Consider the following 15,446-nt stretch of genomic DNA (forward strand, 5'->3'; position numbering starts at 1 on the left):
TTTGTTTTGCCAAGTTAAAAATAGTCAATAACACTGTTAGTGTTGAAACATTAGACCAGTCAAAGCGTATTGAGTGTTTACAATAGCAACTTTAAGTCAGGCTTAAAGTGTACCTATCATCAGTGGCGATCCATAGACGGAAGTATGTTTAGGTGTGTCCGAGTTTGGGCCGGTATTACCACTTTAGCGTTAAGTTATGTATGGTGTTTAGTTTCTGTTTACTAAGAATTTTAATAAGAACCTTTGGTTAAATGAAATCAATAGTGCAGGAAAACACCCTTACAAAAAGAACACAGACTCAAAGCACAGGTAAACACCCTCCATTTACACAGAACCTCCTGAGCACATCCGGTCCAACCAGTTAGTGTTTTAAAGTCCACTTCCAAAACAAAGATTCACATATAATGTACCTCCCCGCCCACCCCCTTGTCATCCAAGATGTTTTTGAAGAAAACATTTCTGCATTTTTTTCCATATAATGGACTGATGTGGTGCCCCGATTTTGAACTTCCAAAATGCAGTTTAAATGCAGCTTCAAACGATCCCAGTCGATGAATAAGGGTCTTATCTAGCGAAACAATTGGTTATTTTCATTTTAAAAATACAATTGAAATACTTTTTCTTGTCTTTCTCTCATTGAACTCTGTGTATTCTGAAATCGTATTTTCTCCCTCAATGTCAAAAATCATTTCAAAATCATCCTACATCACTGCAGAAGTTCCGACCCAAGTGAACATGCGAAGAAGATCAAACACCCTTAACAAAAAAGGTAAAACAGTGATATAGGATGATTTTGAAGTTGAGGGAGAACATGACATGGGAGTTTTTCGACATAACTGTCATGAACCGGAACAAAAACAGTCCAGGCAGAGTAAGACAAGACGATTGTGGACATTTGGCATTAAAAAGTATTAAAAATGTTATTATTTTTATTAAAATAACCAATCGTTACACTAGAATAAGACCCTTCATCCTCGACTGGGATCGTTTACAACCGCATTTGGGATCGTTTAAAGCCGCATTTAAACTGCATTTTGGAAGTTCAAAATCGGGGCACAGTATCAGTCCATTAAATGGAGAAAAATGCTGAAATGTTTTCCTGAAAAAAACAATTTCTTTACGACTGAAGAAAGAAAGACATGAACATCGTGGATGAAAAGGAGGTGAGTAAATTGTTGTTCTGGAAGTGGACTTCTCCTTTAAGATGTTCTCTAAGAGGCTGCTGTTGTTGGTGTCATCAACCTTTTCTGAAACTGTTTTGTTCGGCAGGAAGGACTGGTGTGATGCAGAAGCTCTATCCCTTTAAATCATCTTCACAGGTAATAGTTCATTTGAAAGGGTTGTGGTTGAACATTTGGATTAGTCATCCAAAAGACCATGGACTGAAACCTCAGTAAAGGAAAACTGGACTGCTAAATAACTAATTATACAACCCAGAATGCCATAATCATACTTCTATTAAAAGCCATCAAATGCACATTTTTCAGTCATTCAGTTGCCATGCATTAGTCAGACCATAATGTACAATAGCTCTCCAGTCCTGGTTTTGGCCTTTTTTTGGTAAATGTAAACAAAAATTAGAACAGTTTTGTACAATGTTATTAGCAGTAGTTGTAATATTGTTGTTGATGATATTATTTTCTAATCTCAGAGCCCAGCCATAACCAAAGCTTCAGTAAATAATGATGCCAAACAGGTGAGGCTTATTTTTCTCATTATTATTATTTTTTTCTTTCTTTTATAAATGTCTATGTCTATTTAATTTAAAAGTGTAAAATTGTGCCCTGTGTTGCTGCTGTAGGACACACTTGTATGCAGTTCCTCTCCCTCGACAGGAGAGGCAGCGAAGAGCAAAGATACTGAGAACAAACAGGTCTGGATGTCCTTCTGTTTAACTGAAGGAATAAACTCTTAAGTTGAGTTAACTGGCTGTTATGAATTATATCCAGAAAACATGCAAGAACACTTGCTGTGATTGGCCAATTAAAGCACGGCACTACTATCAAAACCACTGTGTTGTTGTTTTTGTTTTTTTTTATGCAATGGTAAATTTTGTAATAATGAAAAGAAAACATCCAAAATACATATTTACGTGATACACTTTACCTATTTACGTCTGTAGATTTCAGTTATAATACACATCTTGAAAGGCCATTTTCTCTAAATGAGTTTTTTCCTCCACTTCATCAGCGCTTATGCACACCAAACTTATAACATTTTATAAGACATATAACATTTTATTCCTGAAAATATATTTATATGTCTGCTGCTGACAGTATTCTCTTTTGAAAAAAAGCGAAATCCAAAATCCCCTCTGTAAACACTTTTAACTCTGTCAACAAAATTAAACAAGAATTTTGAATCTGATTTTACCCAATGTTCAGATTTACGTTCTTAAATTTATGCAAGAAAATGCCTCATTTGCATATTTAAACAGTGAACAGACTGTTTAGTTTGTTGACTGAACGTAATTAAATTGTAGAAATGATTTGACCAACACCAAAAGTCACTGATGGAAAAGTCATTTAAGTTATTAATTGATTTGTCGTTTAGAAAGTAATTATAATCATATAAAATGTTAGTTATTGTATACAGGAAATAGTTCTGCGTTTCTGGCTTCTGCCTGACGAAAGTGTGATGACATCCAAAATGCAATGTGCAGTGACATTTTACTGTCATGGACACATTATTATAGTTTTTGTTAATCATTTGAATTAGAATTTAGTTTTATATTTTATATTTCCACTTTGATTTTAGTGAAGATTTTTGTTTGTTTTTGGTAGTGTATATATACTAGGTTAAAATATGTATCTTTTATTAATTTGTTTTTATTGGTTTTAGTTTATTTAGTTAATTTAGTACTTTAGTACTTGCACAAAACTTGTGTTTGGTTTTATTATTATTATGATGTTATTTTATTTACATTTATTTATTTTCTTTTTTTTATTATTATTAAATCACTGAACTATAAAATGATCAACATAACAAGACCCCGAAAAGTCTTGTTGATCATTTTATAGTCCAGTGATTTTAATAAAAAAAAAATAATAATTTTTAAAAGGTTTTAACACCTGGATTTTTTAGTTATGAATCTGCACAGACAGTTATTTTCTCTTTCTTTCTTTCTTTCTTTCTTTCTTTCTCTCTCTCTCTCTCTCTTTCTTTCTTTATTTAAAATGGTTGTAACGATTATAAACACTGGTAATATGATGATTTATTTATTTTTGTTCTCAGGATCCTGGAATAATCATGGGAATGATTCAAAAATTAAATCCTTTCAGGTTTTCCTCGCAGGTACACACACACACACACACACACACACACACACACACAGTCTCTTTAAGGTATCAGCACAATCCGTTTGCGGTGTTTACGGAGCTCAGCAGTAAATGTTTGTCTGTTTCAGCATCTCTCTCATGTCTTTCTGTAGAACAAGAGCAACGAGCCTCTAATTGTCTCCGCAGCAGCTCCCGCAGATGAGAAAACACAGGTAAACACGGCGAGACCGCTGTGTTATGAACGAAACGCTCGTCATCTCATTAACGTCACATGATGTGATCATTAATATCCTTATCTCTGGTAGCAGCAGAACTGTTTTAATACATGTATTGTTAAGGTTTTCTGACTTTTGTAAGTTTGTGTTTCAGGATCACGGTGGGATGCGAGACCATCTGAAATCCACAGCGCAGGTATGAGAGCATATCATCTCATTCATTTCACTTCTATTCACAACACTTCTACTTTAACAATAGATAATAGACGTACTGTAATAGATGTGATTTCCAGATTTATTTCTGGAAAACCAGTCTGACAGGCTGTCTTGTGATATTTGATTCTTCTGGCATCTCAGATAGTTTATACTTTGGAAGTGGTTTGATTTCATCATGATTAGCTCTGTTGATGATGACACCCTTTATCAGTACAAAAGATTTATAGCACTTTGTTTGTTTGTCTGTGTGCTTGTGTTTAATTGCATGCAGTTAAAGAAGTGTTGCATGATAAATACACAGTATTTACTGTCAGAGAGACAAGTCTGAATGACTAAGTGCGGTGAGAGATGCATGCCGTAAGCTGCGAGCATTGTGACGGCAGTTATTTCCTTTATTTTTTTAGTGCACACGTTGACATGTTTAGAGTTCGCATTTACTGTCAGCACATGATGTCTATGCATTTGTTTAAATACATTCTTTAAATGTTTAAAATAAAATAAAATAAAAATAAAAATAAAACTAAGGTAAAATAAAATAATAAAATTACTAAATAAAAAACTAAAAATAATATACAGTGAATATAAAAATATTAAAGTATCTAAATCTTTTTTAAAAACAAAAAAGTAGACATATTAAGTCTTTGTCTTGTGGCACTGGCTTTTTTCACTTTAATTTTTTTAACTGTAATTGCATTACTTATTTACTTGTGGAAAGTAATGCGTTACATAACTTTTGCGTTGCGTTACTTTTGCAGAGACACTGGTTAATAAAATAGGATCAACTACATAAAGGATATTTGTGTTATTTAACATTTAATTTTTGCAGATTTGCATTTCACTGTTTGTATTCATTATGAAAAATTCAGCATCTGTTTTTGAGCAAGTGAGATGAGTAAACGCATCTTGAAATTTAGTGTAGAACTACACGCACATCATGTTCACACAGCGCTCATATTATAGCACTTCTGCGCTAGTGTTGGGTGTAACTAAGTAATTAGTTACTGTAATTTAATTACTTCCCCTTGAAAAAGTAAAGTAAGGGGTTACTCTTATTTTTTTCTGTAATTTAATTACATGTACTTCTTATGTAATTGAACTAAATTATGTGCATAGACTGTACATTTATATACAATACAATGCAATAGTGGATTTAAAATCAAATTTAAAGTCTAAGTTTAAAATGCATGCTTTTTATGTAACCTTGTCACTTTAAATACTTTGGTGAGTAACAATATAGTGTCCAATTCTCAGTATTAGCTGGTTGGTTATTAGCATGCATATTACTGGGATATTGGCTGTTTATTGTTACTTAAAAGCACATATGAATGTCTTATTCTGAAGACCTTATTCTAAATCCTTAACTTACTTTTCAACAAGTATTAATAAGCTCTAATTAGGAGTATATTGAGGCAAAAGTATAGTTGGTGCATAGTTAGTAGTTAGTTAATAGTGTGAATTGGACCCTAATCTAAAGTGTGACCACAATAATTTCTGTATTATTTATTTGAAAGAATTAAAGGAACCGTTTAATGTCTATCCTTGTAATCCTTGATTTGGAAAGTAATTAGTAATAAGTAATTAAATCCTTTTTGGAGAGAGTAATTTGTACAGTAATCTAATTACACTGCTGAAGATGTAACTAGTAATTAATTACTTTTTTAGAGTAACTTACCCAACACTGCTCTGCACTTACTCCTGATTTCACTCAATGTGCGGACAGGAGAGCTAAAAGTCAGTACATGGGAAAACAAAGCAACTCATGTTTTCTTGTAAATCAAAAATAATGTGTTACTTTACTCATTACGAAAGTAATCTGATTACTCACATTACTTGTAATGTCACCCTCAACACTGCTTTTACCACTACAACAAAACAAAGGGCACCTTGTATCAAGATATTGTTTATGAAAACAAGTTTTAAAGTTTTTGCTTTTTGCACTTTTATGATCACTCTGATTGCAGGTATCAAGTTATAAAATAACTAAAACATATTACAATATTATGCAAAAATATAAAATTACTCTAACAAACAAGTTACAGCAGAAAAGTATGAATTTTAAGGTTTACAAGTCTTTGTTTTCAGAGATGTGCATTTGTGAGGTCAAATTTTTGGTATTTATGCTTACAAAATGATACGACCATGTTTTTCCACACTCTTTACTCCACCTTGAATGAATGCATTTTTTTAAAACTGGAAAACAAGACAAACTCCTTAAAGGAAAACTCCACTTCCAGAACAACAATTTACAAATAATTTACTCACCCCCTTGTCAACTACAATGTTCATGTCTTTCTTTGGCAGTCGTAAAGAAATTATGTTTTTTGAGGATAACAATTGTAGCATTTTTCTCCATATAAAAAACTGATATGGTGCCCCGATTTTGCCCCCGATTTTGCGGATAAATGCGGCTTCAAATGATCCCAAACACGGTTGTAAATGATCACAGCTGAAAAAAAAGGGTCTTATCTAGCGTAACGATCTGTTATTTTCATAAAAAGAATACAATTTATATTCTTATTAATGCCAAAACTCCCATCTTATGTTCTCCCTCAACTTTGAAATCGTCCTATATCACTGTTTTACCTTTTTTGTTAAGAGTGTTTGATCTTCTTTGCACGTTCACTTTGCAAAGACTGGGTTGATCACTGCAGTGATGTAGGATGATTTTTTTCAACATGCCCTAACTATTTTGAATCAGAATACACACAGTTCAGGGAAAGAAAGGCAAGACAAGCATTTGAGATTAAAAAGCATTTAAATTTTTTTTTTTTTTTTTTTTTAATGTAAATATCTAATCGTTTCACTAAGACCCTTCTTCCTCGTTTACAACTACATCTGTGATCATTTGAAGCCGCATTTAAACTGCATTTTGGAAGTTCAAAATCGGGGCACCATATCAGTCCACTATATGGAGAAAATGCACATTATATGTGAATCTTTGTTTTGGAAGTGGACTTCTCCTTTAAGAATTTTTACAATGTGGACTCTGAATGCAGGTGTCTGATGGAGGAGAGGCATCGCCTGCAGAACAGAGTGCCTCGTCTTTGATCGTTGACGAACGTTTGACCACACAGGTGTGTGTACTTGTTTAACTATAATTGTGAGAAACATGTCCTCACATAACATACATAACATAGTGAAAATACTTTGACAGCTCATAGTGAGACATTTGACTGGTCCTCACTAGTTAAAAAGGCTTATAAATCTGGCAACAAATGTTTGTTATGTTAATCTATTGTTCTGCACATGTTTGTGTGATGAGGGTTGGGTTAGCTGATAGAAAATAACATTAACCTGCTAGAATAGTAATGATTTTGTTTATTTGAAAAGCATATTCTCAAAACGTCAGGTATAGATGAAAGCCACACTAAATTGAAATATTTTGGAAATTGACTGACATTTGCATCCAGGAACTCTTGAAAAATGCATAGCTTCCATACTTTATTGCAAAAGATTTGTGACTCCGTGTTGTTATTGAAAACTTGCATTGAGATTAATGCATTGAGAATTGTTTCAGTAATCTGTCACGGTATTGCTCATTATAGTACGTTTGCTTTCATTTACAGATAAGCTCTGATGAAGTTCAGACGGCAGAATCTGATCGGCTTGTCATCGGCTCCAGTGAAGGAAACCCTCTGGACAACGAAGATGTGTGTTAACATTTCAGTTTAGTCTTTGATTGTTAGTAATTCACACATTTTTAGATGCAGATTGTCTGTTTGGTGGCAGAAAACTAAGTTGCGTCTGACATTCACAGGATGAAGATGGTCTGCTAGCCTGGTGGAGAACCGTGGAAGGTATGTCTGAAGTTTAGTCATGATCTCAAATGTGCTTTTGTATTTGAGATTGGAGTTTGTGTCTTATTCCTCAGGTTGGAGTGAATGGAACGAGTCAAAGCAGTTTAGTGAGGAAGATGGAGAACGGTGAGAAAGACCTTTATGTTTGACTTTCTGAGAAGAAAAAAAAAAAAAAAAAAAAAAAAAAAACCTGAAGTGTTACTGCAATATATTTTATTTAAACCAGTTTATTTTTTTTTTTTTTTTTTTTTTTTTTTAAAGTAGCTACTTAACAACTTAACCCTGCTTGAAAATTAAAACAGTTTTGTTAATTGAAACAAAGTTTAAATCAGGTATAAATATTAGACTAAAAACTTATTTCAACTGTCGAAGCAACATTTCTAGTTTTTTAATTAGTTTAAATTGAAGCACTAAAGTTACTAACTGGAAATAAAATAAATAAGCTTAAAACTGAAACTAAAATAAATATAAATTAAGCCTAAAGAGTAGGAAAGAAAGAAAGAAAGAAAGAAAGAAAGAAAGAAAGAAAGAAAATAACAAAATTATCCTCATTTAAAGGTAACTAAAATTAAAAGTAACTAAAAGCAGGTAAAATTAAAATAAAAAAATCAAATCAAAATATTAACAAAAGCTGTAATAGTATATAAATGATACTCAAATAAAGCTGCACTGAAGTTTCTGTTCATTTTAATTTTAGTTAAAGTTTTAGTAATCTTGTTGCATGTTTGAGTCATGTTTATTACTTTTATATACTGTATACTTTATATACTGTAGATTTATTATATAATAAGGAAGTAGGATAGTTGGTATTGTTTATAAAAAGCAGAAGAACTACTCTGTGTTAATTTCAGTCTGGTCTGATCCATTTGAGCTGGACATTTTAGTCCTGATTAATTTGAAGAATTTCACAATGTGAAAAAAAAAAAAAACGTTTCTCTAAATGATGGAAAATTAAAACAAAGTTTAAATCGGGTATAAATATTAGACTAAAAACTTATTTCAACTGTCGAAGCAACATTTCTAGTTTTCAATTAGTTTAAATTGAAGCACTAAAGTTACTAACTGGAAATAAAATAAATAAGCTTAAAACTGAAACTAAAATAAATATAAATTAAGCCTAAAGAGTAGGAAAGAAAGTAAGAAAGAAAAAGAAAGAAAGAAAGAAAGAAAGAAAGAAAGAAAGAAAGAAAGAAAGAAAGAAAAAAGGGCAGGGAAAGAAAATAACAAAATTATCCACATTTAAAGGTAACTAAAATTAAAAGTGACTAAAAGTAGGTAAAATTAAAATTAAAAAAATCTAATCGAAAAGCTGTAATAGTATATAAATGATACTCAAATAAAGCTGCACTGGTTTAAACATTAAGTTATATTTATACAGCTTTTATACAGACTATTTTAAACCAGTTTCACAGTAATAAACAGGAAAATATTAATATTGTAAAGTTGCAGTATTGTAATGCAGTTCCAGCTTATTGTATTCATCATATTATAGTATAATTATTCTAATTTATAGATGTTTATTACATAAGTTTTTTTGCTGGTGCAAATACAATGTTCTATTTGTAAGAGACTTTACTGGCTTACAGTGAACCACAGTGTGAGGTGAAATGACTCTCCCTGTCTTTAATTCGCTCTCAGAGCGATCGAAGCCGCCGCTAACCGGGTTTTCATGGCCGCCAAGTTGTTCGTTCACCTGCTGACCCAGCGTGAGGCGTCGCTGCAGCAGCGCATCCGTGAGCTCCTGGCGTTAGCGGACGCCGCCGACAGCTTCCACAAGAAAACGGTGACCGCGAGCGTGGGCGGCGGGGTGGCCAGCGTCGCCGGCAGCATCACCACCATCACCGGCCTGGTTCTGGCGCCCTTCACCTTCGGGACGTCCCTGATCGTGACAGCGGTGGGCATCGGTGTCGCGACCGCCGGCGGAGTGACGTCAGCGTCGGCAAATATCACAGATACGGTTCACTCCAACACGGACAGGAAGAAGGTGGAGAAGATGATCCAGGATTATCAGCATGAAATGAAAGATATTAAAGAATGTCTGGACTTCCTGAAGGTGAGACGAATTTATTAAATTCAATTAATTAATAAATAACCAGAGCTGTTTTAGTATCATTAATATACTTTTATAAGTTGATTCAACTCAAATATCTACGTTGTCACTTAGTATAATTTAACATTTCAAGTTAAAGGCAGCCAGGTTACAAATTATTTTAAGTTGACTCAACAAATTGTTTTTTACAGTGTAGACGAAATAACTTTGAAATAACAACTTTAGTTAATTACTAACACAAGAAAAATAATGCAAGGAAAAAAAATCTGTATTATTTCTAAACAGTATTTAAAGTATAAACAGTTCTAGTGTAAATAGTTCCAGATAGTATATTTTCTAATCACTGACATACCATACAAGTTTTGATGGTTTTTTTTTTTTTTTTTGTTTTTTTTATGATGTTAGTTTTTCTTGTTATATTTTCCATTTTAATTTAATTTTAGTTAGTTTTAGTAATTTTGTAGCATGTTTTTGTCATTTTTATTATTTTTTTTTTTTTTTTTTTTTTTAATTTTATATATGTTTATATATATTTTTTTATTATTACATAGAAAGTAGTGTAGATGTTTTTAATACATCTGATGTTTTTAACAGCATATTTTGTGAATAGTATAAAAAATAGAAATAGTTCTGGTGTAAATAGTCATAAATCATCTTTGATGCACTCTTAATAGTTTTATTATATTTCGTTTTAAAAAAATAATAAATAATTTTCTGTTCATTTTAATTTTAGTTAAAGTTTTAGTAATCTTGTTGCATGTTTGAGTCATGTTTATTACTTTTATATACTGTATACTTTATATACTGTAGATTTAATGATGTTTTATTAACAAGGTTCGGGAGGAGCGCGTCAGATACCTAGCCTAATTAACACAACAGGAGTCCACTCAAGTCAATCAACGCTATGCATTCAAATACAGCTGACTTACCTCTATCCTTTTGATGGTTTATCAGCATCTGGTTCACCCGTCTGCTATTATGTCGCAAAGACAAACTTCGACGTCTGAAGACGATTCCGACTCTCCCCCGCATGTCGCGCCAATCGAGCCCCAGGCCCCATCTCGCGGCCGCCGCTCGGCCCGAACTGCCACGCGTCGCTCAAGACGCTTCGGCCCACCCTCGCCTCCTCCGGCGAGAACCCCAGCCGACTCCCCAGCATCCTCCTACCGATCGGCCACACCAACAATTCCGCCCATAGAGAAATGGACTATGGCGAGTCTGAAACTGGCGCTGGCCAAGTCCGACGTCCAGCCTTCACGCAAATTAAACAAAGCAGAGCTATACGAGCTGTACAAAAACCTGCAACCAACTAACCGCTCCCCTGAGCCCTCCCCAGCCTCAAAGCGAACCAAAAAGAAAAGCAAACCTCCGGTTGCGCCGACGCCTCCGCCTTCTTCTTCCCACGTAACACCGGCCACAGCTCAGCCCTCCACTGCCGCCGCCGCTCCTCCTCCAGCAACGCCGGGGCCTGCAGCTCAAGCGAGTGATTGCCCCGCCACCCGCGCCCGTTAACTCGGGGCTCGCAGACCACGCTAGTGCTTGGCCGCACTGGCCGCCATTCACAGCTCCCCCTCCCGCTCCCGCTAGCTCGGGGTTTGCAGCCCAAGCAAGCGCTCGGCCGCTCTGGCCGCCATTCACAGCTCCGCCTCCCGCTCCCACTAGCTCGGGGCTCGCAGCCCAAGCGAGCGCTTGGCCACACGCGCTGCCAAATACAGCCCCGCCGACAGCTTCCTTCAGCTCCCTCCTCCAAACGAAACCACAATACTCCCTCTTCACTGCATCACCAATGCCCGTCCCACCAAATGCCATCGCCTCGGAGCCTCCCCAAGTGGCCCACAACATCCGAGCGCAAATACTAGCAGGTGCGGACGTCGATCTTTCCTCTCTCCTCTCCCTCCTGCCTACCGCCGGCTCAAATCGCCAAATTGACTGCGGGGATTTTTCCGTCACTCTAAAAGATTCAAATCCTCATTCATCACGTCTGCTTTCATTTTCTGAGTTTTCCATCGCATTTAGTCGTTTCACTGAAATCATCTGTTCAGCCTTCCCCCATAGGCGACGCGAGCTCAATGATTATTTGTCAATCATAGCTGAGCTCGCGTTGTCCTACAGAGGGGGGCGTTTCTACACATACCACAAACTTTTTTCCGCAAAATGCGCGGTACGAGTCACACAGTGGAACCAATGCCCCTACTGGGGTGCACTCGACCCAGATCTCCACAGCAGGGTGTTCCTAGGCTGCAGGAACATTTCGTGCGCGGTCTGCAGGTCAGTCGCCCACTCCACTATGACCTGCCCGCAGATCCATCCCTCCACACCCCCAAGCCCAGTCACTCTCCCCATAATATCCTCCAGCTATGTCCCAAGATCTGCAACTACGACAAACATTGAACTTGCGCAAACGGACCCACCTGCAGCAGAGAGCAGGCAACCATGCAACTCCTTCAACAGCAGGAGATGCGCTAGACAACGTTGCCGCTTTCTCCATGTCTGCAGCTTCTGTGGCGGAGCTCACGCCCGTGTTATCTGTCCAGTGTACAAAGCTGTGAATAAAAGATCAAAAAAACTACCTATCGACTCCCGTGAACATTTCTCACTTAGCTATCGAACTTGCTCTCCACCCAGACAAAGAATTTACTAATTATCTTTTGTCTGGCCTCAGACACGGTTTTAACCCTGGTGTAGAATGCGTTCTTTCCCAAAATAAAATCTGCAATAATCTCCAATCTGCCCTCGCAGAGCCCGACGTCGTAAACGACCTGATCCAAAAAGAAGTCAACTCGGGCTTTATGATCGGCCCCTTCGATAACCCCCCCTTCGAAGTCTTTCGCATCAGCCCCGTCGGAGTAGCCACAAGGAAATTTTCGGGTAAAAAACGCCTAATCATCGATCTATCATCTCCCCATAATTCCCCGGTCCCAAGCATCAACAGCCTGATCCCACTCGACGAGTTTTCTCTTAGATATCATGACATAGACCAAGCAGTCGAACTAATTAAAACTGCAGGCCGAGGGGCCTGGCTCGCAAAAGTGGACATCACTTCCGCTTTCAAAGTGATGCCCATCCATCCAGACTCATGGCATCTATTCGGGATACGATGGCTTGAGAAATTCTACTTCGCCGTCCGTCTAACTTTCGGTTGCAAAAGCAGCCCCAAAATTTTTGATATGCTATCAGAAGCCATTTGCTGGATCCTATTAAACAATTACGCAATTCCCCACCTTATTCACCTCCTAGACGATTTCCTCGTCATTTCGCCTCCCGACGCAATCCCAGCCGCTCATATCCTCACAATCCAAAAGGTTTTTTCCAAGCTCGGGATCCCCATCGCTGAGGAAAAAACCATGGGTCCCGCCACATCCATTGAGTTTCTAGGCATCAACCTAGACTCAGTTAAATTTCAGGTATCCCTGCCTAAAGAAAAGATTGACCGAATAATCCTCGTCTCCTCTACCCTCCTCACCAGCCCAAGCTGTTCCAAACGCGAGCTCCTCTCTCTGCTTGGGCACCTAAATTTCGCCATGCGCATCATTCCCCAAGGTCGCCCCTTCATTTCACACCTCCTCTCACTCGCCTCCTTGGTTCACGCACTCGAGGACCTCATTAGCCTATCTCACGCATGCCGCAACGAACTTAGGCTCTGGATAATGTTCCTTAAACAATGGAACGGCCTTTCACTCTTTTATAACAACCTCGTTTCATCTCCCATTGACATCCAATTATTTACAGACGCAGCTCCCTCCACTGGCTTTGGAGGGTTTTACCAAGGTCGCTGGTTCGCATCTCCGTGGCCCCCCCAGCTGCAGGGCTCCCCCCAGTCCTCAGCTTTTTTTGAGCTTTACCCCCTTGTGGTAGCAGCTTACCTGTGGGGGAACGAATGGACTTCCAAAAGCATCTTAGTGCATTGCGACAATGAAGCAGCCGTGCAGTGCATTAATAAAGGCCGTTCTCATTCTCCTGCCCTCACGCCTCTCATAAGACGCTTAATATGGATCTCAGCCTGTGACCAATTCATATTAGTTGCCAAACATGTTCCAGGTTCAGAAAACCAAATCGCTGACTCTTTATCTCGCTTTCTGTTTCAGAAATTCAGGACGCTGGCTCCAGAGGCGGACAAATCCCCAACTCCAGTTCATCATTATTCAGAATTAATATTCCCATAAATCACACGCTAAAACCCCTCCTCGACGCATCCCTCAACACCATCCTCCAAGCAGTCTCTCCCAGAACCCTCCAGTCATACGTGACCGCGTGGAGATGCTTCAAAACTTTCCACCTCTCATACAACATTCCCTTCCCTGATTTTTCCCTACTCTCAATCACCTCTTTTATCTCCTTTCTCAACAGCATCAAGGGCCTCCAAGCCGGGTCCATCAAGGGCTACCTGAGTGGCATCCAATTCTTCCACAAGCTGATGTTTGGCGCCCCCTCGCCCGGAATAAGTAACTCACAAACCTCCCTCCTGATTAGGGGAATCCAACGATCCCGGCCCACCCGGAATGACCCTAGACTTCCCATAACATTAGACATCCTTACCAAATGTATCCACACTCTCCGCACCAATTATCAGCCTCTCAGTACCGCCCGCACACTCGATGCCATGTTCATCCTAGCTTTTTTTGGGTTCCTCAGATGCTCGGAACTCACCATCTCCTCTAAATTTGATCCAAATACCAACCCCACCATCTCAGATTTAACAATACTCGATAATGAAACAATTTCCTTTTTAATCAAACAAAGCAAGACAGACCAAGCCAAAAGAGGCCATGTCATCTACATCTTCAACCTCCCTTCTCCAATCCAACCTTATCAGTCCGTCCTTGAGTTCCTCCGCCTCAGAAATTCACAGGCTAAATCCCCCCACGAACCCCTGTTCCTAGATGAAGCCAAAAAACCTGTTACTCGTTTCTGGTTCCAAAAACACCTCAAATCTGTCCTGCAATCATCAGGTATCCCAGCAGAAAAATTCTCCAGCCACTCTTTTCGTATCGGGGCAGCAACATCAGCAGCCCAGAAAGGCCTCTCCAAACAGCAGATCCAAACCCTAGGAAGATGGTCGTCAGAAGCCTTCCAAAGCTACATCAGAACTAACCAATCTCACATCAAAGAAGCCCACCAAACCCTCATTGGCCGACAAGCCAAGTAAAGTAACCTCCCCACATCTCTTCCCCCCGACTGGTGCAATGCCTGGAGTCTTGTGCTCCCTTTAGTCGTAATGAGAGCCCTCCCAGGGGGGTTTTCCTTTCTCCCTCTCTTCCCCGCCTGGTGCAACGCCGGAGTCTTGATCTCCCATCAGTTGCCGCAAGAGCCCTCCCAGGCGGGTTCGCCTTTCTCCTTCCTGGCCCGGGGAGCCAAACTCCATGTCTCTTTGCCCCGCCTGGTGCAACGCTGGAGTCTCGATCTCCCATCAGTTGCCGCAAGAGCCCTCCCAGGCGGGTTCGCCTTCCTCCCTCTCTTCCCAGCAGGCCAAACTCCATCTCTCTTCCCCGCCTGGTGCAACGCCGGAGTCTTGATCTCCCAGCAGTTGCCGCGAGAGCCCTCCCAGGCGGGTTTGCCTTTCTCCCTCCTTGCCTGATGGGCCAAACTCCACGTCTCTTCCCCCCGCCTGGTGCAACGCCTCGAGTCTTGATCTCCCAGCAGTTGCTGCGAGAGCCCTCCCAGGCGGGTGTTCCCTCCTTCTTGCCTGCCCGGTGAGAGCCCTCCCGGTCAGGCCTCCATACTTGCTGCCCACAAGTGAGGCTCACCCATCTGATGCCATGAGTCTTGATCTCTCGTCGGACGTCTCGAGAGTCCTCCTGACTGGGTGCCCCAAACGACGCATTCCAACATCAGCGGGCGGCAGGGCCTACCCATCCGTAGCCTCAAAACGGGAGTATATAGGCTCTTCCGG

At 39.1% G+C, this 15,446-nt stretch overlaps 1 protein-coding gene across 1 annotated transcript; it reads left to right on the forward strand.

The window, feature by feature from the left end:
* Positions 1-11,342: 11,342 nt before the first annotated feature.
* Positions 11,343-14,892, forward strand: LOC127167578 (uncharacterized). The gene is made up of 4 exons (XM_051113705.1): positions 11,343-11,418; positions 12,296-12,424; positions 12,794-12,960; positions 13,638-14,892. The coding sequence occupies exons 1-4, from the start codon at positions 11,343-11,345 to the stop codon at positions 14,700-14,702; spliced, it is 1,437 nt and encodes a 478-aa protein (XP_050969662.1). The 3' UTR covers positions 14,703-14,892.
* The last annotated feature ends 554 nt before the right edge of the window (positions 14,893-15,446 follow it).

The sequence above is a fragment of the Labeo rohita genome, chromosome 7, assembly GCF_022985175.1.
Source record: "Labeo rohita strain BAU-BD-2019 chromosome 7, IGBB_LRoh.1.0, whole genome shotgun sequence".
NCBI classification, from domain to species: domain Eukaryota; kingdom Metazoa; phylum Chordata; class Actinopteri; order Cypriniformes; family Cyprinidae; genus Labeo; species Labeo rohita.

Bases quoted from the DNA above. Each gene is read 5' to 3' on its own strand.
- LOC127167578 (XM_051113705.1), top strand. From the start codon at position 11,343: ATGCCCGTCCCACCAAATGCCATCGCCTCGGAGCCTCCCCAAGTGGCC. The intron at 12,425-12,793 runs GTAAAAAACGCC...TTCACCTCCTAG, and splicing joins AGCCACAAGGAAATTTTCGG to ACGATTTCCTCGTCATTTCG. The intron at 12,961-13,637 runs GTATCCCTGCCT...TCGCTTTCTGTT, and splicing joins TAGACTCAGTTAAATTTCAG to TCAGAAATTCAGGACGCTGG.